Source organism: Scylla paramamosain, chromosome 21, assembly GCF_035594125.1.
Source record: "Scylla paramamosain isolate STU-SP2022 chromosome 21, ASM3559412v1, whole genome shotgun sequence".
NCBI classification, from domain to species: domain Eukaryota; kingdom Metazoa; phylum Arthropoda; class Malacostraca; order Decapoda; family Portunidae; genus Scylla; species Scylla paramamosain.
In genome coordinates this window covers 19,176,375-19,200,163 of record NC_087171.1, presented here as the reverse complement: position 1 = coordinate 19,200,163, position 23,789 = coordinate 19,176,375, and the positions used below count along the sequence as shown (strand labels likewise).

General features: G+C 44.0%; 1 protein-coding gene across 3 annotated transcripts in view; it reads right to left on the bottom strand.

Annotated features, from left to right (window-relative positions):
• Positions 1-23,789, bottom strand: part of LOC135111175 (uncharacterized) — a 177,563-nt gene that overhangs the window by 14,056 nt on the left and 139,718 nt on the right. For all 3 annotated transcript variants that reach the window (XM_064024242.1, XM_064024243.1, XM_064024245.1), the window contains 2 exons: positions 21,479-21,647; positions 10,485-10,656 (listed from right to left, as the gene is read on the bottom strand). In XM_064024242.1, the coding sequence (XP_063880312.1) occupies positions 10,485-10,656; positions 21,479-21,647 (341 nt within the window). The remainder of the gene's footprint in view (positions 1-10,484; positions 10,657-21,478; positions 21,648-23,789) is intronic.

Here is a 23,789-nt window from a genome sequence, read left to right as displayed (position 1 = left end):
TGACTGAGGCATGCACGCGCTTATGAAATGCCGGACGCTTGGTGTAGTCTTTTTATTTCCTGCCGTGGTGCGTGCTTCCCTGACACGAGGCGGCCTATGGGAGGCTGTAAAGGCGGCGTGCACGGGGGAAAAAACAGAAACAGGCAGAGAGTTTCAGAGCTTACGAGTGGATGGGATGAAAGATTGAAGACTGATTAACTTCTATATAAGTATGATGAACAGAATAACAGCAAATAGAGACGGGGGACATGAACAGGTGAATGGACCATGTGTCCATTGTCTCGACTGCTGCAGTGATGAACGATACCAACTACGTAATACTTATGCATATAATAATCTTTCCTAGAAGCTGCTTGTGTATAGAAGTGTTTAAATGATGCATGGAAGCTTACTTGCGTCTCTTCAATAGCATCACTTCAAATAAAAGTTCCATGTGTTTAATTTTCACGTTTTCTTTCTTTTTTTTTTTTTCTGACACACTTGACACACGATCCTCACACAATAATAATTTCCACGATGCGAGCACCTAGGGCAAACATACTGTTGTGTAATTTCCAGCTCCTCCACCATCGCTACACGTCTTGTTGCCTTCGGCGGTGAAAAACAATCGACGTACAGCAAACCCTCACAACAAAACTTCTATTTTTAAGTCCTCGCGGCGCCTGAGAGGATCGCCGGCTTAAGGGAAACAAAACTTCAACCCGGGGACAGAAAAAAAAAAAAAAAGGAGTAAAAATAAGACATTGTATTCAAACTTTCGGGGCTTGTGGAGTGTATATATGTGTTTCCAAAGACCAAAAGTAAAGCACACACACACACACACACACATCGGAGCTGGGAACAAAGTAAAAGTCATCGTAACAAACGGAGAAGCAGCTTAGTAGTGGGTGTTGGGGGGACGAGGCAGCGTGGGAGCGAAGGAAACAAGGAAAGGACAAACACTACGAAGAAATAAAAGATGGTAAAGAAGGTGGAAAGACGGAATGAGGATGGTAAGAGGAAAGAGAAAAGAAATGAGAGGAAAAAAATTAGAAAAGGAGAAAGGAAAAGACTGAAATTCCTCTCACCTTGTAGTTTTCATTTTTCGCGAGGCAGGAATTCACCCGTAATTAAATATATGTTTTTCAAATACTCATCTTTCTCTGCTACAAAAGTTCCCTCATTAATTCCTGTGTTGCCTTTAATTAAGACTAATGAATATGGAACGGATGTCAAACACGAGGCAGGCAATACTGATCACACTCACACACACACACACACACACACACACACACACACACACACACACACATACACACACACACACGAGGCAACACCTGCTACATTCACTCGCTTACTAAACATCAACAAGACACACTTCACTCATCCCTCACTCGTTTCATCAGTGTCTGTACGCACTCCCTTCCTTACTCAATTCTTGTATTCACCACTGTGCTCCAGGCTCTCTTCCTGAATGCCTGTCATCACCAGTCACAGCCACACTTGCCTTCACCGCCATGCACGCTCTTACCCCAACATCAAACTTTTTTTCGTTTTATTTTTACTCCTTCCCTGAAATAATCTAATTACCACCACCACGCCTGTATTTTTTATTTTCTTTTCTTTTTGCCTGAAGCCTCATTTCCTAAAGCTATTTCACTTTACTCAAGTTTCTCACGCGGCGTTTATTTCAAACAAATTTTAAATCCTTCCAAGTGGTTCTCATACTGATGGTGAATGTGTGGCCTTTCGGCTTGTGTCGACACTTTCATCTGCCCACCACTGCGGCTGTCATGGTGTGATTCGCATATTCCATGGCGTTTTCTTTTTTACTCAATGCAAAAAAATCAAAGAAACTTAACAATATAATACACTGAGAGATGTTCTTAATATTCGCATGCACTAGTTGTTATCAAAATGGGAGCACCGTCGTCTGTTGATAAGCTTAAGAAGTACGAGCAATTTGGTGACGATGAAGCGGATTTCTGAAATGTTAGGAATTTTCATTTTACTTATCATACGATCTTTTCTTGACGTCACTCATCGGATAAATTACACTAAAGAAAAAAACATTGAAATCGACGCTCCATTTTCTCTTCCGTTGAAATATCTCGTGTGAATATTGTGAAAATCTTTTTTCTATTAGGAATATACTGGATTTATTTTTTAGCAGTTGGTGTACATGGACGAGGACTTACAACACCCAGCGCATCCAGGCGGCGTAAGGCTTTCCAGGAAGTTGTATTGATGCAGCGTCACCAGCGTGTGCCACAGTGTGGGAGGCCTTTGCAGCACAGACACTACCAGGCTTCCTTCATTCGTGCTTGCCCTACAAACACTGTTAATTTTTTATACATTAAGGGCAGGTCGAGATCGAGAGCGAGCGAGCGAGAGAGCGAGAGAGAGAGAGAGAGAGAGAGAGAGAGAGAGAGAGAGAGAGAGAGAGAGAGAGAGAGAGAGAGAGAGAGAGAGAGAGAGAGAGAGAGAGAGGAAAATCGAAAAAAAAAAAAAAAAAATAAGGAAAGATCCAAAATAACCTCCCCTCCCCACCAACACCAAAAGCCAGTTTAATTCCTAAGCTGCCTGGATTCTCGTCCCTTGAAACAATCCAGGCAGCAACAATAGGGGGTGGAAAACAGAGGTAGGCAGAGTTGCGGGGTTTAGCCGGGAAGGAGACGGGAGGAGGAGGAGGAGGAAAGGACTCTGCTCTCCTGGCCCACAAAACCTTACGTACACATGTATCGCCTTTCTTCCAGTCCTGTTACCACTTTCACGGTCATTATGTTCCCGGAAGAGCTGCCTCCATCCCTGCACATTACGACCAGCGAGAGAGAGAGAGAGAGAGAGAGTCATGTTCCTCCTTTTCTTCCTCCTCTTTCTCTTGGTAGGGTTAGTTTATCAGAGACAGGAATGAATGGCAAGGTTCGTGCTCACACTATGGGGAGGATGAAGGCTTTCCTCATCACGCTCTCGATCACCTACTTGTGGCCTCGACCAAGTGCCACAAATGATTCGTTGGCCATCGATCCGCCATTAGTTTTTGAGAGGCGGGGAAGAGGAGTAGGAGGTGGCGGACGAGGAGGTGGAGGAGGAGTAGTATAATGGCCAGTGTGTGTGTGTGTGTGTGTGTGTGTGTGTGTGTGTGTGTGTGATGAATGATTGAATATATACGACAATTTTTGATTTTCACTTTAATAAATTTCTGTTAGTTACCTGTTTCTCTCTCTCTCTCTCTCTCTCTCTCTCTCTCTCTCTCTCTCTCTCTCTCTCTCTCTCTCTCTCTCTCTCTCTCTCTAACTCAAAATGAAAAGTAACGTAAACAGACAACGACAAATCCAGGTAACTGTCATTAGTGGAGGGCGAAAGAGTGGATCTGGGTTAGAATTAGACAAAAATGAGGATTAAGAGGGGGATTATGAGGTTTATGAGGAGGAGGAGGAGGAGGAGGAGGAGGAGGAGGAGGAGGAGGCGATATACTATGAAAAGACGTACATAAGGAAGAGGAAAATACTTCGATTCGGGAGGGAACGACAAACAGAAATGAAGGCATGATTCTACTACTACTACTACTACTACTACTACTAAATTGAATACGGAACGCTTATCAGGCAAACATAAATACATAAGCTCTAATAATTCTTTTCCTGTTTTCTTTTTCTTTCTCTTCGTCTCGTGGATCTGTCGCAGCTCCCGTTGGAAAGACACACATCTCTGCACATTCATCCTTTGGGTTCAAAGAAGATCTCCACCAATACACACACACACACACACACACACACACACACACACACACACACACACACACACACACACACACACACACATATATGAATTGAATTAATACATATAAAATTTTAACTGCGACAAGAGAGAGAGAGAGAGAGAGAGAGAGAGAGAGAGAGAGAGAGAGAGAGAGAGAGAGAGAGAGAGAGAGAGAGAGAGAGAGAGAGGTGAAGTTCAAAGTGTAAGAGGGAGGGAAAAAACTAATGATGATTAAATGAAGGAAAAAAAAAATGAGCGAAATGCGTAAGAGTGAAAAGAAAAAGAAAAAAGGAGGAAATTATGATAAAAAGACACAAAAAAGTTGTAAAAAACAAAAATGAAAGAGAACTGCCGGAAAAAAAAAAGGATGAGTGAGCAAAAGGGGACACACACACACACACACACACACACACACACACACACACACACACACACACACACACACACACACACACACACACACACACACACGGCAATACGAAAACAGAATAAAAATAGAAACTGATTAAAAAAAAAAAGATCGAGATAAAATATGACTAGAAAAATAAAAAAAAGATAAAATAAAAGATAAAGGAAAGTAACAAGAGAGGTTTCTAATAATATCATGCTCGCTTACTGACTGAAGAGGTTGTCTGTTTGAATGGACTGCACTGTTCTATAGATACTCGCTAGTGTTAAGGTGGAAGAGTGAGAGAGTAAGGTATAAAGAAGAGAAGACTCCTCCCCATCCATCCCCCTTGTTATTATTATTATTATTATTATTTATTATTATTATTATTATTATTATTATTATTATTATTATTATTGTTATTATCATAGTTTTTGGGGAGAGCATCGCAACGAGGTCATTTGACACCACATGCGGGAAAGAAAACGGGAACATGACCCTCATTAACGAAAACAGATAATGAAAGCTTCGAAGGAAAGACGGAGAGGAAAAACTTACAACATATACTAAAAAGAGGAAGTTGGTAAGGACAATAAGGGGAGAGAAAAAAAAAAAAAAAGGGTTCAGTTCCGTAAAAGATGAGTTGCAGGAAAGAGGGAGATGAAATACTTACAAGATATACCAATAAGGGCTTGTTTGGAGGAGGCTGGTAAGAACTACAGAGAAAAGGGAAAGAAAAGAAAAGGCTAAGCTGCCCTTAAAAGGTAAGCAGATATGAATTTCAATCAAGACAGTGGCTAATTCAGATCTACAGGTCTAGTTACTACTCTCTTGCAACAGTCCAAGCCAGAGGAAGGTGGAGAAGCTGAATCAGAACTAAAGAATCTCAGGAATATAAAGAAAGTTAACTAAAAAAAAAAGGGATGTTAAGAAATTAAACACGTGGAAGACGAGCCAATCAAATAGTCATTCAATCTTGCATCCTGTTTGTTTAAGGAGGCTGTGACTGCAAGAACGTATTTTTTCAAAGTGACTGGCTGAGACGGTGAAAGGACTGGGTAGGATAGCGCCCGCGAAGGAGAGGACACGAAGGGAGAAGAGAAACGGAAAGTGACGGGGTTGAGGATGGTATAGGAAGGGAGGAGAGAGAATGTCAAGGGTGAGGCAAGGAAATGCGTACAGGAAGCAGGGTAAGCCGAGCTCTTTATGCCAACATGATGAGGTGCTCAGTGCGGCCGTCGGGGACACACACACACACACACACACACACACACACAAAGCCGTAGTAGTAGTAGTAGTAGTAGTAGTAGTAGTAGTAACATTATTTTATTGAGGACAGCTTCACAATACAACAATCCCTCAGATATGTGAAAAAAGAGAGAGAGAGAAAAAAAAAAAAACGTGCCAAATACATTGATCTACATAAACAAAATGCTGCAGTCCAGAATAACGAAAATACCACGAATATGCAACTCTCTCTCTCTCTCTCTCTCTCTCTCTCTCTCTCTCTCTCTCTCTAGGCCTTCATCCTGCACTACCTAAGTCCCTTGCTCGCCTGTCTCTAAACACACACATACTGTATGCGAGTTTGTAAGACAGGACTACCTCAGAAAGTAATCGGATTTTCACTTCATATTTTCCGACACATTCTTTCTTCCTTTTTGAATTTACATAAGCGGCAGAGAGAATAAAAAAAAAAAGGATGTGCGGATGAGTAAGAGAAAGAGAGAGAGAGAGAGAGAGAGAGAGAGAGAGAGAGAGAGAGAGAGAGAGAGAGAGAGAGAGAGAGAGAGAGAGAGCTCGTCAGTTTGTTATGGAAAATGAGAATTGATTTTTTTTCTTCTTTACTTATCAGGGACACGGCGTCTTTTCTAATAGGGTAAACGGAAGCATTCACACACACACACACACACACACACACACACACACACACACACACACACACACACACACACACACACACACACACACCGTAAATACCCGTGTAGTTAGCGCAGTCAAACACAAAACAGAACAGAATGAAACGCTTTAAAACCGCCACACCATTTCAGATAAATAGCTTTCTAATTGAAATTATAAAATCCAATTATTGACTTTCACTTTGCTGTCAAGTTGTAAAATACGGTGCAGTGTGTGTGTGTGTGTGTGTGTGTGTGTGTGTGTGTGTGTGTGTGTGTGTGTGTGTGTGTGTGTGTGTGTGTGTGTGTGTTCAAATCAGACAGAATGTACGTACGTATATCACATGTTTTCCGTTGTTGCCACTTCTGGGTAAAATTATTATTGGCATGAGTAAAATTACCTTATCATTTCAAATATAAACCCATAAGAACAGAATCTCTCCTGTCAAGGTTTGCTTTGGGGAAGTAAATACTCGTAGTGGCTTTCAAATGCGCATTCAGAATTTAAGTACTTGGCGCCAAAACTAAGTATATTTGACTAAGGTGTTGCAAGCTCTCGCATCACGACAGCCTGACGTTGTTACTGCAAACTCTGACAGGCTGTCTTGCAGGATCCTCCGCCACGAGACACGTCGCTTCGGCACCTCATTTCCTGGATGTAAAGGTTCCCCCCACAGAGCAGGCAGGCTGTCTGTTCCTCAGCAACTGTTTTACATGGTTCCCAGTTCCAAGCACGCCTAAAATTGATCCGTCATTCATCCTTATCAGAATACATGGAAGGAGAAAATGTCCTCCACGTCCCATAGAGCAAGACGAGGAAGATTTGCTGTCATTCAGTTACGGAGGCAGTTCCGTCGTCTCACACACTCATTCCTCTCCTTCCCGCCATGCTGCGCTGCCTCTTCCGCCCCACGCTTCTGAAGCCGCTCTTTATGGACTACTTCAGTGGTCACTCTATTATAGCAAAGACAGCTCACATACTCAGCAACTCTACTCGCAGCCACATAAATGCAGAAATCTTGTTTATAGTAAATACATGAATACATAAATGAAGTCATAGCTACGTTATACTGATTTAAAGCTGAATTAATAAGAAATTGATGAACGCATGACGAGACTCATGAAATAAATTCGGATTACATTATCGAAGAAAAAAACAAATAAACAAAAACAACAACAACAACAACAAAAACAAAAACAGAAACAACAACCATAATCCCGCACAGCTACCCGCGTCCCACACATGCATAGCAGAATCCAAGAAAGAAAAAATACTTTATAACGATTCCTTAACTTTCCATCTCCAACACGCGCGCGGCGGCAAGCAATGAGGAAATACCCGAGAAAGAGAAAGAGAAAAGGCTGAACAATAAAACATAACACAATAAACGTAATCAACACAATTTCTGCTCGTTTCCTTAGGAGTCTCGCTTGGCAGTTCTCAGCTAGTGTCTCCTTAGCAATGCCTCGTGACGCGACACACACACAGTAAAGAGAAAGTATCGTGAAGCCCCGTGATTCGTATGAAAATAATAATTGTTACCGTACTGCGGGTGAGGCTGAGTGACGCGCCGTTTGTTTGACGACCCACTCTGAACGTTTCCTTTGTGTGCTCGGGTCACACAGCAGGAGTGGAGGACAGGCGGCCTCTCCCCAGCGGCGTGTGTTTGCAGCAGGGGCGGGCAGGAAGTGGAGCGGGAGGGCGAGTGTTTCCCGATGGGCGAGGCTGTTCCAGAGGCTCCCCCAAGACTGGCCTAATGTAACACTGTTTTCTTAGGGGTTGACCTGCCCCACTCCTCACCACGGTAGGGGACGAGGCGCTCTCTCTCTCTCTCTCTCTCTCTCTCTCTCTCTCTCTCTCTCTCTCTCTCTCTCTCTCTCTCTCTCTCTCTCTGACACATACACACACAATTACACACAAATATCAGATGCATGCGAAATCGATAAAAAAACTTAATTTACCCGTGTGTGTGTGTGTGTGTGTGTGTGTGTGTGTGTGTGTGTGTGTGTGTGTGTGTGTGTGTGTGTGTGTACTGTTAGAAAATTCCTATGAATGTTTGGAGTACAGAGAGAGAGAGAGAGAGAGAGAGAGAGAGAGAGAGAGAGAGAGAGAGAGAGAGAGAGAGAGAGAGAGAGAGAGAGAGAGAGAGAGAGAAAGTCATCACGTATCAAATAGAGTAATCTGGGACTACCTCTCTTGTTCCCTCCTCCTTTCTCCTCCTTGACCATTCCAGTCGGCGCCTCAATGATAGACGCAGGATTAAGGATGTTCTGAAACACTTCTCCGCTCCTTCACTACTTTCAAAAGACTCTAGTTGAAGTTACAAAGTTTTAAAGGGTGTTTTTTTACGGTTCTAGTGACATATTATTAAGATTTCTACATTATTAAGCAGGAAAAACGCTTTTGAGAACTGGGCTAGTCATGTGGCCTTTGAAAATAGACGCGGTGAGAGTGTTTCTGAATAGGAGTCTAAGAAATGACAAACGTAGCAACATAAACAGCTAAGTCAGTTTAAATTGTTTTCGAGTAACGACGGTGAGTGTGAAGAGTCTATAAGAAAGTAGCATGCAGTGTTTGATGAGTGTTAGTACTGTTGTGAACGTGGATGTGTTTACTCTGCCACGGGAAAGGTCTCAAGGTATTTATTGTCATGCCATTTACTGTCCCGTCACGCTCTCGGTTTGCCAGACTTATTTCGCTGGTCGTCGTATTCATGAATAATAATGTACCTCAGTTGGTGTTCAGGGGACGAACTGACGAGGGATGTGGTGTCGGCCATTTTGTGTAGGGTCTCTTTATCAGCTTCCCTTAAAGGACTGCGGATGTGGAGCTCTGTGAAGTTATTTTGGATTCTTGTGGTATTAAAGATTAAAGGAAGGAAAACTTTTGCTAGTGTTTTTCTTTTGTTTTTTTTTCCTTGTCTGAAGGGGACGTGGTGATTGAGAGAGGAGCTGCAGGCAAGAGGTGCTCAACAGACATATTTTTACAAAGTTGGTAAGAGTTTCCAACGAGTTAACATTCTTTTCCAGCTTCGTCCTCCCCTTTCTGATGAGGCTTGCGAGTTCCTTCTGTGTGAGGCGCTTCGTTAACCGACTGTGCCTTCTGATGTGGTTCTGTCTTTAAGTGCTTGATTTCTTGACAACACAGCAAACTATAACACAGCTCAGGGCGAATTATACACGACTGCTGACCAAATGACTATCAAACAAGCACAATATTTCCGGCTCATCTTCCACAACACTATCTCATTACTCCGCCATTCTCGAATTGTCCGGCAGCACGTAATTCACGAAGGCAAGGTTTGGAGTCACACTTTATGCCTTGGTATAAAAGAAAGCACGAAATTGAAGTTACTTTACACGAGAGGCTGAGCGTCGCCCCTTTGAGACAAGGCGACACTACATAAGCTCCCATCTCACTTGAATTATTACGCCTGACATCGATGTTGCAATCCTGTCCCGCTCACCTCCCTTTCTCAGTCTCCTCACCATAGCTTCTGTCATCTCATCCCATTCCCTTGACTCCATGTTGCACACACCTCACCCTTATACCAGGAAATTTTACCTCCTTGCTACTCTCTGCTCAATGCCTTCCTTGTCCTTGCCTGAAAGAATCAAAGGCCAGGGACAAGGAAGACGCTGAAGGGAGGACTATCAGGTTATACCACCCCTCGTGAGGACTGCCGCAGCGAGGGTCTATTAAGCTAGCACAAGCGCGAGAATAATGATATAATACTGATAATTAAGACAAGAACGATTCGCTGGGGGATAATACGAGGTAATAAGTGAGGGAGGACGAAAAATGGCTCGGTGGTGGTATGTCAGGATGGTGGTGGTAGTGGTGGTGGTGGTGGTGGTGGTGGTGAGGTGAAGATGTGGGAACAAAGGGACAAAGGGCTTGAACTGACGGAGGATAGATACGAAGATAGGTCCTGTCTAAGTGCTCCTGCAGCTGGAACTCTGACGAAGGCAAGACAGCAACTACGATGGTATACGATAGTGGAGCCAGCGACTAGAAGGAATGGGTGGGGGGAGGAAGAGAGAGAGGACAGGGAGGGAGACGAAAGCAGGTGCGTATCAATGTAGTTTATGGTGAAACAACTAACAAGGAAGGAGGATTTCCAAGCAAGTGTTGTTGTTGCTGTGATGTTAGTGGGAATGGTGTAAAATGATTATATGTTGGTAAAGGGAAGGAGCGATTCTCATGATGCTGGTGATAGTATGACATAAACAGGAGGGCGGGAGACGTCTGGTGCAGCGGCGGAGCAGGTAGGGAGTGGACAGTCAGGTAACACCAAACTAAGAGTAACGAATGACAGATGCGACAGGTATAGAAGAGGATCGTTAGGAAAAAGACATGAGAAATATGATCTTACAACGAAGGAGGATGAAGGAAAAGAGAAAAGCAGCGGTGGAGGAAAGAGAGAGGCAGCAGGTGAAGCCCACCACACATCTACCTTGCCAGGCCGTCCCAGATGGCGAGTGCCGTGCGGAGCAGCACCTCATTGCCCTGCAGGAAGGTGAGGTCCCACACCCGCATCACAGTGTCCCGCGGCAGACAGTTACTGAACAGGGTCAGGAACCATTGCATCGTGAACACGTTGGTCAGCGGCGGCTCGTAAATGGTTCCTGCAAGAGAAAAAATTGCTACAACATAGCATGTAATGAGGCGAGACGCGTGTCTTGGAGCGGCTCATAAGCTGCTCAGGTAGAGAAAAGCATGAGTGACGTGAGGCGTGGCAGCACTGCACGCCTTGTTTAGCAGCATATTTGTGTTTCTTGGCGTCCCTCCAGCATTGTAACTTCATATACTTTCCTTCTTAATGAACCTGTCTCAGGGAAATACCAACTTTATGTCCTGCCAACGAGACTTGCACCTTTCCGTAAGTGCTGTGCCCGCCTTCATCACCGTTATGTCCTTGAAACATGTCAAAGGATATCCCCCCCCCCTCTCTCTCTCTCTCTCTCTCTCTCTCTCTCTCTCTCTCTCTCTCTCTCTCTCTCTCTCTCTCTCTCGGCTGTAAATAACATTCCTACTAATTTTAATAAGTGACCCCTATGGAGCTAGGTTTTTCTCTAAGGCGAACTGCAGCCACGTCAAATTCCTAGAACGTGTAAGAAAACTGAATAAAGAGTTGGTGGCCACGTACCCGCCTTGACACCAATGACGCAGCTAAGACACACACACTCTCTCTCTCTCTCTCTCTCTCTCTCTCTCTCTCTCTCTCTCTTTTAGGCGTCATCCTTCACCCTCTCACATCTCCCTCGGGAACCAGACACCCTCGTGATGAGTCAAGTAATGAGGCCAGTCACGTGCCACACCCTCTCGTCCCTCCTGCACCCCGCCGCTAATGACGAAGGTACACGCTTTTTTCCCCCTTTTTGCAATCTACTTTAATTGGATTCCATATTCGTTCGTATTCCTTCTAATTAAAGTCAGCTTTGGCCACTGATGAAAAAAAATATTCAGTGTGAGCGAGGCTGAATTCAAAGATAAAAAAAAAAGGGAGGTACTTTTACACGACAATGTTATTTTATATGGCATCCTAGCATTTTTTTTTTTTATTTACTGTTTGTTCTCCAGATTGGAATATCTGATCAAATTCTGCCAAAGGTTTTTTGGAAAATATTATTTTCAGACACCAGAGGCATGGCCGTTTGTCATGTGTATAAGCATCCAACTCAATTCTAAGCTTATACAATAATATTTATGGGACAGTACTTTCTTATTGTTTGAAAGATAAAGTTGTTAAGAAAAGAAAAAAAAATCTCGATTAAATAAAACTTCGTAGTGAGGTTGTAAAGGAAGGCTTTTTCATCTCTGCAAATTCTGTTTACATCACATTTGTTTTTAAAAGTGCTGACTCTGCGATTTCAGAATCCCGTAAATTTTCTCCCTGTTATCTCAGAAACGGTTTAGCGAAATGGGATTTTCTGAGAACGAAAAATAAAAAAAAGAAAAAAAACGGACTTTCTTCTGACGTCCAGACCATAATGATCCCACCATCGTATTTCTTCTTCGCATTTACTGTCCTTCAATAAAAGCAGTGAAAACCCGTGGAAGATATGGAAGACTTTACGGCGACAACATTTCTACTGTTAGCTACTTCCACAAAACTCATCGGCCTCTTACTCTTTCTCCTTCAACTTCACATTCCTGCCCCTCAACTCCTTTTCCACTTCCCTCTCATTCTTGCCCTCCATTTTTCTTTACCATTTTTTTTGTTCTCGTTTTCCATCTCTTAATCAACCTCCCCCAGTTCCTATCTTCCTTTCTTCTCCACCTCCTCCTCCTCCTTGCCGTTTATCTTCTTTTCCATCTCGTTCTCGCCCTCCAAACCCTTCGCCTCCTCCCCGATCTGTCTCCACGTCCTCCTCTTCCTCTCTAGGTGGTGGGGGAAACTCGAACGCCGCAGGGAAAGCCACGACTGAGAGACTGACGAAAAGGCGGAAAAGAGCAAACCATTTATCTTCTTGTAATGCTCTTTGGAGATTTCTGGTGCCAGGGATCTTTGTCCTTTGTCTGCTTGTCCCCCGTCTGCCTGTCTTTCTTTTCTTGTCTCTATTTAGCTTTTCTGTCTGCCTGTTTGCTTATTTTTCTGTCGTCTGCTTGCCTGTCTATCTATCTGTCTGTTTGTTTGTTGGTTGGTCTTTTGTTTTATGTGCACCTACTCGTCTCTCTCTCTCTCTCTCTCTCTCTCTCTCTCTCTCTCTCTCTTGTGGCCGCAGTAAGGTGACAGCCACAAATATATTCGCATCTCCTTGATACTCAGCAACCCACCATTCTCTTATCAGCAGTGCCAAGTCGAGCCCTTGAACAAACCATCGCCAGTCCAGTCACGCTCGCTGCTTACCTTCATAAATAAAACACGCATTTAATTCTCAGTTTTGGTTTACGAGGAAGAACACGCCAGTCATTCCACCGTGAACCGAGGTGTATATTGATTCGTTTTCCTAGTCATTGATTCCTATATTACGTTTAGCAAGGTGTGGCCATTGGATCAGTTTAGCCTTAAGGACAGTCACCACTCGAGCATAGTTTCTCGGTGTGACAAGTTAAGTGTGGCAATGTGTGTGAAGTGACGGAATCATGAAGTCTTTACGTTGGTGTTGAAATCTGACTCGTAATGTTCATCGCTGTTCCCAGGACGAGGTGCTTCGTGTATGAAGGTCAAATTAGTATCTATTGACTGTTTGAGTTTTAATGAGGCCATGACTCTCGCCTGAGTCGCATCTACTGGTGCTGACGTGGCATGATCAATTAAGTTACATTTACACTTAAGGTCAGTCAACGCTCGAGCATAGTTTCTCGGTTTCCTGAAGAGGTCTTTCACTTTCATTGACACTCCATGTTGTTGGGAGAGGGGGGGAATGAACAACTACACAAACCAATATTACATTACTCAGAAAAACAAAACGATGAAGTAGGTGATACAGGCGCGGTTACATTTATTTCCATCAATACACGATTCCTTTATGGCAGGAAATCGACCAACTCCCCTTGACCACTACGCACAGCAGAAATACTACCAATACAGCTGGAAGAATTGTAACAAGATACGAACTCCCGACATGTAGTCCGGTCCAGCCCCTTCCAAACTATTTTCTATTAAGCAGACCTGTAGACAAGCAATTTGGTGTTAAGTTGTCATCGCTGAGGGGAGGCAGGTGGCAGAAGAGTGTGGGAGTGTGGGAGGAGAGGATGACAGCTTTCCGCTAAGGACGCCCCACTCCCACGCACCGCAGCTCCAACTTCGTTAGTGGAAACAAAAATGTTAAAAAGGCTAAAGAAAAGAAAAGAAAAGAAAAGAAAACATACTTCAATCCGATTGGAAGACTAAGGACAAATAAAAGTGTCAGGAATTAGGACAAATAAAAGTTTCAGGAATGAGGAAAAATAACAAATAAGAAAACACAACACGAAAATATGAAATAGATGGAAGACTGAACTTAAACCCTCACGTGCCTCAGATGTCAGTTAGGTTTGTTCTTCCTCTCTTAACTGGCATAATATACGCTCTCCTTTAACTCTAATCTAGAAAATTGGGCCGCTGATAGTAGCACACTTATTGAATGCAGTACCTCCAAGTCACAAGTCAAAGGTTAGAGGCAGAAAAATCGTGTAATACTCACCCACAAAATGACAATTAACAATTAATTAAAATATCTACCAATAAAAAGCAACACAGTGGTCAGGTTACTTTAAACACTAGCCGAATGAAGGATTGTATTTCTCACTGTAGTAACATTAATTACATTTAACAGATGGCGAGAACAAACCTCTCAGCTTTAATTGCTCATCCACGAAAAAACAAAAATATAACAATAAGATTAAGACTCACCACCCGACTCATTAACGCAACAAGTTCTCAACCACTTACACGACACACACGGCAACACAGGCGAGTCTTCCTTGTTCTTCACCGCGCAAAGTAAACGGGAGACAATCGACACACTACCGACACACACTGGTGACACATGCTCGATAGAAAAGAATCAATACAGCCTTACTTTCATGAATCCGACATAACCCATAACAATCACCTGCACCAACCAATCAGGTCTCCACGAGTGCCTCACCTCGCCACCTCGCCGCCCAGCACACAACACACCCCGAACAATGCTGCGCCGCACGTCACCTGCGCGTCAAGTTTCTTAATCAGGTGAACGTGGCAACTGCATCAACTTAGCTTCTCCCAGCTGCTCCTCCTGCAACACTGCGCTAAACCTGCTTGTTCGTCTGTCTTTTTGTCCAGTTTATCAATCTAGATACACGGAAGGTCTACTTATGGAGAGTACAGCGGTGACAACCTTATACTCATCTGACTCAACCTCACTGATTTCACTGTAACATACCTCAACACTAGTCTATCATGCGGTATGTCTATCCTCCAGTTATTCTACCTGGCGTTCAATTCACTCCTGTCTACTTGTATATCTTATTTACGTTCTTTGCTCCAAATGATTACACGGCGGCTTCCATGTGGCCGAGTGTTCCATCTATCGCCGTCACGTCACTCGATAATACACAGTGTCGAGTGTCGAGGTCAACGGGAAGCCTCGACGTAAACTGATGGCGTGTGGCAAGTAGTGGTTGGACTATTGAGGAGTTTGATGTGAGTGATGTTGAATAATCTCCGTCATACATTTATCGCTGCATCACGTCACTTTCTTTCACGCAGACTGTAGGCAACGATTTCTTTCCCCTTGCTGGATATTGTTGTCTGCTGGGTTCGTGCAGGACCGAGAAGACAGCAGATATTTTAAACCACGTCTCAGGGGGGAGTGACAACGTTATATTCTGGAGGACAGTCTGCCTTGCTTGACGCCAGAGACACTCAGATATCGACCTTTAATCAAAACAAACAAACAAACGAACATGAAAGGACTGTGTTCACGTTTCAGTCACTTGAAAGGAAATAATTGGACGAGTAAGTTAGTTTATAACGAACAAAGCGTTACGTGTTGTGTAAAGAGCATCATTAGACCTGGAGGTACACACACACACACACACACTTGTTTTCCTTTGCTCTTCCTCCCTCTCCCTATTTAAACGTGGTGCTCGCCGGCCTTCCCTTACTCCCCCATTCCTTCTATGGTACACGGCCTCTCCTCTTCAGTACGTAATTGGGCTAATGATGCGATGGTCTGCTAGCGGCTGTTATAGAAGTACTCCTCTAGGAAGTGAGTAGCCTATGGGAGGTCTGGAAATATAACCAACTGCAAACATCTGAAGGGTATAGGAGAGTCCCGGGGAACTGTTGAGTGAGGCATTTCTAGATGTGAATGGAGGAGAAATGAATGTGTGTCCTGTATGGCCGTGCGCTGGCGGGGGACAAGGACTAGCCTAGCCTATCTTTCCCTTCCACACGCAGACGCGGCACCACGGGGCTCAATACGGGTCGGGGCGGGGCGGCGGGCGGGCCTGGGTCGGGTGGGGCGGTGCATGAGTGGTGCTGGCAGGCGTGGCGCGGCGTGGCGTGCGGAGGTGAGCTGGTGATGTGTGAGGGAGGAGGGGGGAGAGAGCAGGGAGGAGTGGGTGCGTAGATGGACAGATGGATGGGTGTGTGGATGGATGAGTGGGTGAATGAGTGGATGCTTAGATGTATGGTCGACTAGATGGTTGGGTGGTTGGATGGATGGATTGGATTAGGAAATGGATGGGGCAACGTCATTGGATGTGTGTGTGTGTGTATGCGAGCGCTATCATCGTCTCTAACACACACACACACACACACAACGCGGGGTGCAGCGTATAATTAATACTCCTGCCGTCATTATCAATAAATATTAGTCTGTTATTTATTAAGCACAAAGGGCTGGATGGAGGGACGCTATTATATGCTGGTATCACGTTTCCGCCCACCTATACTCACTCTGCAACAAAGGGAACACACGGGTCACTCGGTAATGTACACTCCTCCCCCCCCGTCCAATCCATAGACTACCGGTGACAGATATGACCCTACCGAGACAAGAATGCATTTCCGCCTTGTAAGGATAAAAAAAAAAAAAAAAAGGAAGAGGAATTGACTGAAAAAAGCAATATGAAAAGAAGTTGAATAGCTTGATAAAAAAAATGTTGAACTATGATAAAAAAAAAAAATTATTACTACTCATGTCATCATATAAATTTCATAGTTGAAAAAAAAAAAGAAAAAGAAAAACTACACGCCGCTGCCATTCCACATCTTGCTAAATTTCTTGCAACAGGAAATGAGCTCCGTGCTACGTCACGAAATATATGTCGCCCTATCCTGTCCACCCCGCCCGCCACCAAAAGACAACATTTGTAGCATCAGGCCGCCATTGTTGATGGGATCAAGCGCTCTCTTACTTCTACGCCTCTGTTGGCATGCATTCTTCTTATGTCGCGGCTACCCACTAATTTTGAGGCACTGTCAGTTGTGAGGCGCTGCGGGAGGGAGAGGAGGGAGGGAGGCAGGGAGAGTACAAAGATTTACTTTGGAGAAAGGGAGTCAGGAAGAGCGATAATATGGCACTTTGCTTACGTTGGCATGTGCTGGCGTCCCTCCTGGCCCGGATCCACAGCAGTGCATGTTGACAGTTTTTACCTTCAACAACACTTGTCTCCGTTAGCAACAAACAGCAGTCGCAGGCGAGACTGGGCACGGTTGCCAGGCGGCTGTCATGAAAAGAAGGCCGCTGAGTGGCTCAGGGCCTCCATGACGCCAGACTCGTCAGCGAATCACACTCGTGTTTCTAATGAACATCCGCCATTTACAAGACAGAGTATAAGTTTCCTTAACTTGTCGATCAAACAATAAATTTCGTATGATATCCTAATGGCAGCTAATCTTGACTCAGGAAAACCTGTTCACACTCCATTGTTGTTGCAAGGAGGCATGAAAAGGAAGCCATCACAGCGGCGGCCATGCCGCCTCTTTTGTGTTGTTTTATGGAAAGAAAAAATAAAATGCTTTTACATTCGAAAACTTTTATCAAAAATAAATAATCTAAATAATTCCATGTATGTCTGACAGAGATTGCAAGCCATAACACCGCTGGACTGCAACTGTGTGACGTTACGACTTCTCTTTGAGGATCGCTCTGTTAAACGATTTGTTATTAACTCAAACGTTTGCTGTTCACAACAAAATCAACGACCAAAAGTGTCATTACCTGCTCCATGGATGGCGCTGCTACGGGGATGGTCGCCTTTTCGGTTAGCTAACTCACTATCTACGCACAATGAATCTAATCTAACCAATATTGATAACGATGATTATGATGATGTGGTGCTACGTAACTTCGGCATGGTGCAAGCCATCACGATCGTTATTATGCTCCCGATGAATGGAGTATAAATGTTGACTTCCACAAATCACTGTAGACTGATCTTGGGTGATGAATGGTATACGACAATGGGCGGATTTGGCGAGAACACCCGGACACGCGAGGCCTGGCATAGCGGCTGACCTTTGTACATCATGCGTTCAGGGCGGCGCCTGCTGCCCACAACACTCCTTGAACCTACGCCTGCCCTGTACCTGCTGACTCTTGTATCATCACACTCAATGTCTGTCGGTCTGTCTAGCCGTTTCTCACCCCACCCCCCTCTCTCTCTCTCTCTCTCTCTGGATGAAGAAAAAAGGGTGAGTGAACACTGCCTGATGCCGCCACCCTCCCAGACGCAGAAGAACCAGTCGGCAGCTTAAAGGAATTATCACAGAGCGCCAGACCTTCAGGTGGATTAGTCTCGGAACATTATGTCTCTTTTGGCTGCTCAGAGTCTTTATATTAAATTTGGCACGTGTATTTTTGACTCGCGTGCCTGTTGTAGTGCGAAAACTCACGAAAGCATTGTATACACAGGAAGCGATCATGAGGCCGTCTACAGATGACATTTGCGGGCATGGTTATTTCCTGTGGCCTCGTAAAGACTGTCAAAATCGCTGGGAGAACATAAGAACATAAAAACATATGAAATAAGGGAAACTGCAAGAAGCGACCAGGCTTACACGTGGCAGTCCCTGTATGAAATATACCTACCTATTTCCACCTATCATCCCTATCCATAAACCCGTCCAATCTTCTCTTAAAGCTCCCTAATGTCTTAGTACTAACAACATGATTACTGAGTCCGTTCCACTCATCTACCACTCTATTTGAGAACCAATTTCTTCCTATCTCTTTCCTAAACCTAAATTTTTCAAGCTTGAACCCCTTATTTCTTGTTCTATCCTGGTTGCTGATCCTAAGAATTTTGCTTACATCTCCCTTGTTATACCCCCTTATACCACTTAAAGACTTCTATCATGTCCCCTCTTAACCTACGTCTCTCTCTAAAGAATGTAAATTTAACAGCTTCAATCTCGCCTCGTAAGGAATACTCCTCATCCCCTGTACCCTTTTAGTCATTCTCCTCTGTACTGATTCTAATAGATCTATATCTTTCCTTTAATGTGGGGACAAGAACTGCACAGCGTAGTCTAGATGAGGTCTGACCAGCGCCAAGTATAACTTTAATATTACTTCGGGCCTTCTACTTTTATTACTCCTAAAAATGAATCCTAATACCCTATTTGCCCTGTTTCTGGATTCTATGCATTGTTTTCCTAGACGGAGTTCAGAGCTAACTATAACTCCTAAATCTTTCTCGTACCCTGTACCTACCAGAGTTTCGTTGTTTAATGTGTACCTACTGTGTGGGTTTCCTCTACCTACGCTAAGTACTTTGCATTTGCTGATGGAATGTTGGTGGTGTTGATGCATTTGTAGATGGGAGAACGTAAATTATTCTCATATATTCTTTCAACTTCCTGTCCAGGCTTACTCTATATTTAAAGGAGTGAAACAAGCATGAAATCACGTGAAACAGTACTGGAGGCAATGGTCAGAGGCGACAAACACGTGCTTTAACATTACACACAAGTACGGTACGAGCCTCAAAACTCGAGGATGAGACTCCAGATCGCCTGCAGCTTTCCTCTACAGTTTCACCAGCAACTCACGCTTACACAACTTATTTCAACGGTCTGAAAATGTGATATAGTGACTGTCAAATAAAAGCGGGAATTCATGATGTGAAATAGCATAGAAACACAGCTCTGATTCCCTGCGTATTTTCTAGTGTAATGTTTGGTGCTTTACGCTCGTCAGTTTTCCAGAGTCAGCAGGTCAGTTTGTTTACCTCACGCGTGATTTTTGATAAGGAACAACACGCTGCAGTGAGGCGAAGAGAAGAGTGAGCGGGATGTTTTTCGTTTGTGATACAACCTGATGCAACTCTTTACGCAGCGATGATCACCAACAGACACCCAAGAACTCCTCGTCACATTCACTATATATATATACTCTTACACCCAGCCAAGCCCGACAGATTTCCCTTAGTCTCGTCTCGAGCTTACCAGGCCAGAAGCGTTTCCTAGGAAGCCTGTCTGGAGCGTGAAAATGCATCAAGTTGGGAAAGGTACAAACGATGAAACTTTCCTTTTTTTTTTTCATTTTTACAAGCTGAGCCGTGGAAGGAGACGGAAGGGAAGGCAAGAGTGTAACTAACATAACTCACAGCAATATTGGGTAATAATGATCGTTTCCCGCCCAACGTCACAAGCTCCAGGTGGTTGGTTCATCACAGTCGCTCCCGTGTGTCTCTTCGGGTGAAAAGTTCATTTAGGGTCAGAGTTAATAAGGACACGGAGGCGCTGGGAGGCAGATGAAGAGCCTGTGTGAAGCCTCTGGTCATGATTAAGTACTAAGTTCTCGTTCTTCTTCTCCTACTCCTCCTCTTCCTCTTTATCTTCCTCCTCCTGTCCCCAAAAACAGTGTGTGTGTGTGTGTGTGTGTGTGTGTGTGTGTGTGTGTGTATAAGAGCTATTACACATTTTCCTCTTTTACTATAAAATAATTTCCTTAGGGCTTTCTGACTCTCCTGATTGCCACCTTAAACTTAAAACTATATCGTCTATGACCACCACCACCACCACCACCATCACAGCCACCGCCACCGCCATCGCTACCGCCGCCTAGATCTCCACCCGTCTCCTAAGAGGCAAGGTAATTGATCATCTATCCATTTGTCTTCATGTGAGGGACGGGTGAGGGAGCAACGAAAGGCGCTGGCATCAATGAAAGAGTAATCAATGTTACACACACACACACACACACACACACACACAGTCTCTTCCCCTTCTCTCAATCCCTGATTCACCCTCGGTATACAATAGAGGGTAATCTCTCTCTCTCTCTCTCTCTCTCTCTCTCTCTCTCTCTCTCTCTCTCTCTCTCTCTCTCACACACACACACACACACAATTAAGCCTGGACAAAGCACTCCCCAAGATGACAACAGATAGGGAACACAGTCACACAGAGAGGACAGGTGGCGGCCGCTCATGCACCTGGCCCTTCTCCCTTATCGCTTCCAGCATCTCTCATTCTCTTCTTGCCTCCTCCTTTCTCCTCTCCGTCACTGTGACAGATGCTCTGAAATGAACTTAATATATGCAGGAGAATGGGAAGGAAAAGGGAAAGATCGAAGAAAAACGAGGTAATATTTGTCTTTCTCAGGTATTCACAGGTTGCAATGACTTCCAGTCCACCTTATCATGAGTATTCGGCAGAGATTGAGGAGGTGGAGACAAAGCTGAGATCTACTGCCATACGCTCCCAGTCTTTCTCCCTGTCCCTGTATGTAGGTTTATATACCTTGGCAGCTGATAACCACTCGCTGCTTCTGATTCAATGTCTCTGCTTCTTCCGTGAAAATGCAAACTATACTTGTTTTTCATAATTTTTCGGCTGAAGACTGAAGTAAGAGAACACAATATTCCTCCAGGATTACCGTCACTGCATTTCTTATTGAATGAAGGTTATATTAAGAAAGAAAAGCTTACTCTCACTGCCTTTATAGTTTTCCCTCGCGTCCTCACCTTATGGTCCTTCCCTCAGGACCTTATCTCCCCCAGTGTAGCGTCACGGTTCCTCACCTGTGGTCAGGTCGGCGGCGTCGTGTTGCAGGTGTTCCAGGTGTCGGGACAGGTGGGGCAGGTGGAGGCGTAGAAGGTCTCGGAAGACGGCCATGTCGACGCTGAGACCGCGCAGGTTGTTGGCGAAGTAGGACTCTGGCAGAACACCCTCGATGAGGTAGATCATGACCTGCAGGCAGCAAGGCGACCGTCAGATAAAGAGCGAGAACGAGAACGAGAACGAGAGAGAGAGAGAGAGAGAGAGAGAGAGAGAGAGAGAGAGAGAGAGAGAGAGAGAGAGAGAGAGAGAGAGAGAGAGAGAAACGCTACCTAAAAATTGTTATATAAACCGTTACAGAATCTCACAATAACATAAACTCTCCGAAAAATACAACTGACATTTCCTTTCATGAGCATCACTTTCCACTCTCCGAAAAGCCTGTGAAGCGATACTGAGCTCACAAAAAGTGTAGCGCGGTGTCAATGTGCACTGTGGAGAGAGATAAGGAAAGATTTAGACACGGAAATTCCAGGCTGAATATCAGATATCACGATCCTTTATAATGATGAGGGGAAGGAGAGGCAGAAGGCGGCGCAGCGTCTCACTTACAAGGTACCTCGGATATAAATAGCACGATATTATCACTCACATACACGTAGCAAGTGAACGCGTAGCTATGAGTGAACGGGAATATTTGACACTCATACAAATACAGTGAGTCAGGTGGCTGTCTTACAATTATCTAGACAGCGATTACATGATTTTTCGAAGCTTCACGGGTTCAGTCTTGAAATCAATGCAGTGTGTTGTGTGTAACGAATTTCTCGGTCAAAGGTGTGTAGTTGCGTACGATTTAGAGTTGAAATGGACTAGTTTATTGTGTTCCAAGGAGCCATCCGGACTTTAAGCTCCCAGAATGCAGAGGAAGTGCGGCAGGCAACGTGATGTTTATTGACGTGACTGAAGCGTCCATACAAGAGGGTCAGTCACGTGGAAACCTTTCTAAAGCATATTTTGTCTTCAAGAAATGTGAGGATCTAAATTTAACTCAGAGAAGCAGGATGATTTCCACGAATACTTGAAACCTCCTTCCAATACGGACCTCTCGCGGCTCGTGGCAAGCTTACCTAGGTGATGCAGACTGCTTAAAGTGGAGCAGATGTAGTCCTGTGAATGATGGAAAAACTCTACACAGTGCGATGGGAAAAAAGAGAAACAGTACGATAAACATCAAGAAATCGAAGGGAACGAGGGAGAGTCAGGTGAAATCTATGAAGTTTATTGCACCATGGAAGTAAAGCTCAGAGGGAAACGGTCATGTTAAAGCCAGGTAAAAAGAAATGGAGGTAGAATACAGTGACTTTTTTTTTTTTTTTCTCAAGCACCGTGGACGTGAGAGCCTGCACTGAGGCGAAGTCTGTAAGGTCAAGAGGTCACACTGTTAGGATCGCGTGCTTCCCTATATAAATAAAAAAAAAAAAGAAAAAGAAAAAGGGACAAGAATCATGAACAGAATAGAAAAAAAAAAAAAGCGACAATATGAGATACCAAAAGGAAGCATATCATCAAAATGAAACTATAAGATGGATAAAACAAATATACTACACAGACAGAAGCAACAGCAACAGCAGCAAGGAAAAATTAATAATACCAGAATTTTTTAAAGTCTGAGCAAAGATTTCTATTTCAGCAAGACGCCACCCAGTGTTATCTGAGTCTGGAGGGACTAAAGAGAAAAAGAAAATAGGAAAAAATGCAGCAATGTTTTCGGCTGGACGTCGGAAGCTCCATTATGAGTTGGGACTGGGGAAAGTTTAATATCTGTAATTTATCTCATATTCTTTAATTTTTGGGAGATTCTTTCGTTACATTCGGCGTGTAACTGGCCAAAACAATTACTGGCATCTGCGACAAGTAAAAAACGAGGCACCGCGTTAACATACAACTCCTACGGACCTTTGGTGAATATAATAGAGTCGAGGAGAACAAAGGAAGGTCAGGGGAGATTTATGAATGTTATAGTACGGAGGAAGTGCAGTTCAGAAGAAATAGATCAAAGATACGAACGCTCTGGGTTTGCAACAGAAATATAAATGGCATAACGAAAGCGGCAGAGCAAATGAGAGAACAAATGAAAACAGGAAATACAAAATCACAATTATGTAAGGGAACCAATACGATCCTTTGCTGTATGAGACGCGACTGAAATAACTGCTATTAACACACACACACACACACACACACACACACACACACACACACACACACACACACACACACACACACACACATGATCAGTGTCAAATAAAAACTAACTTTATATAATTTCCT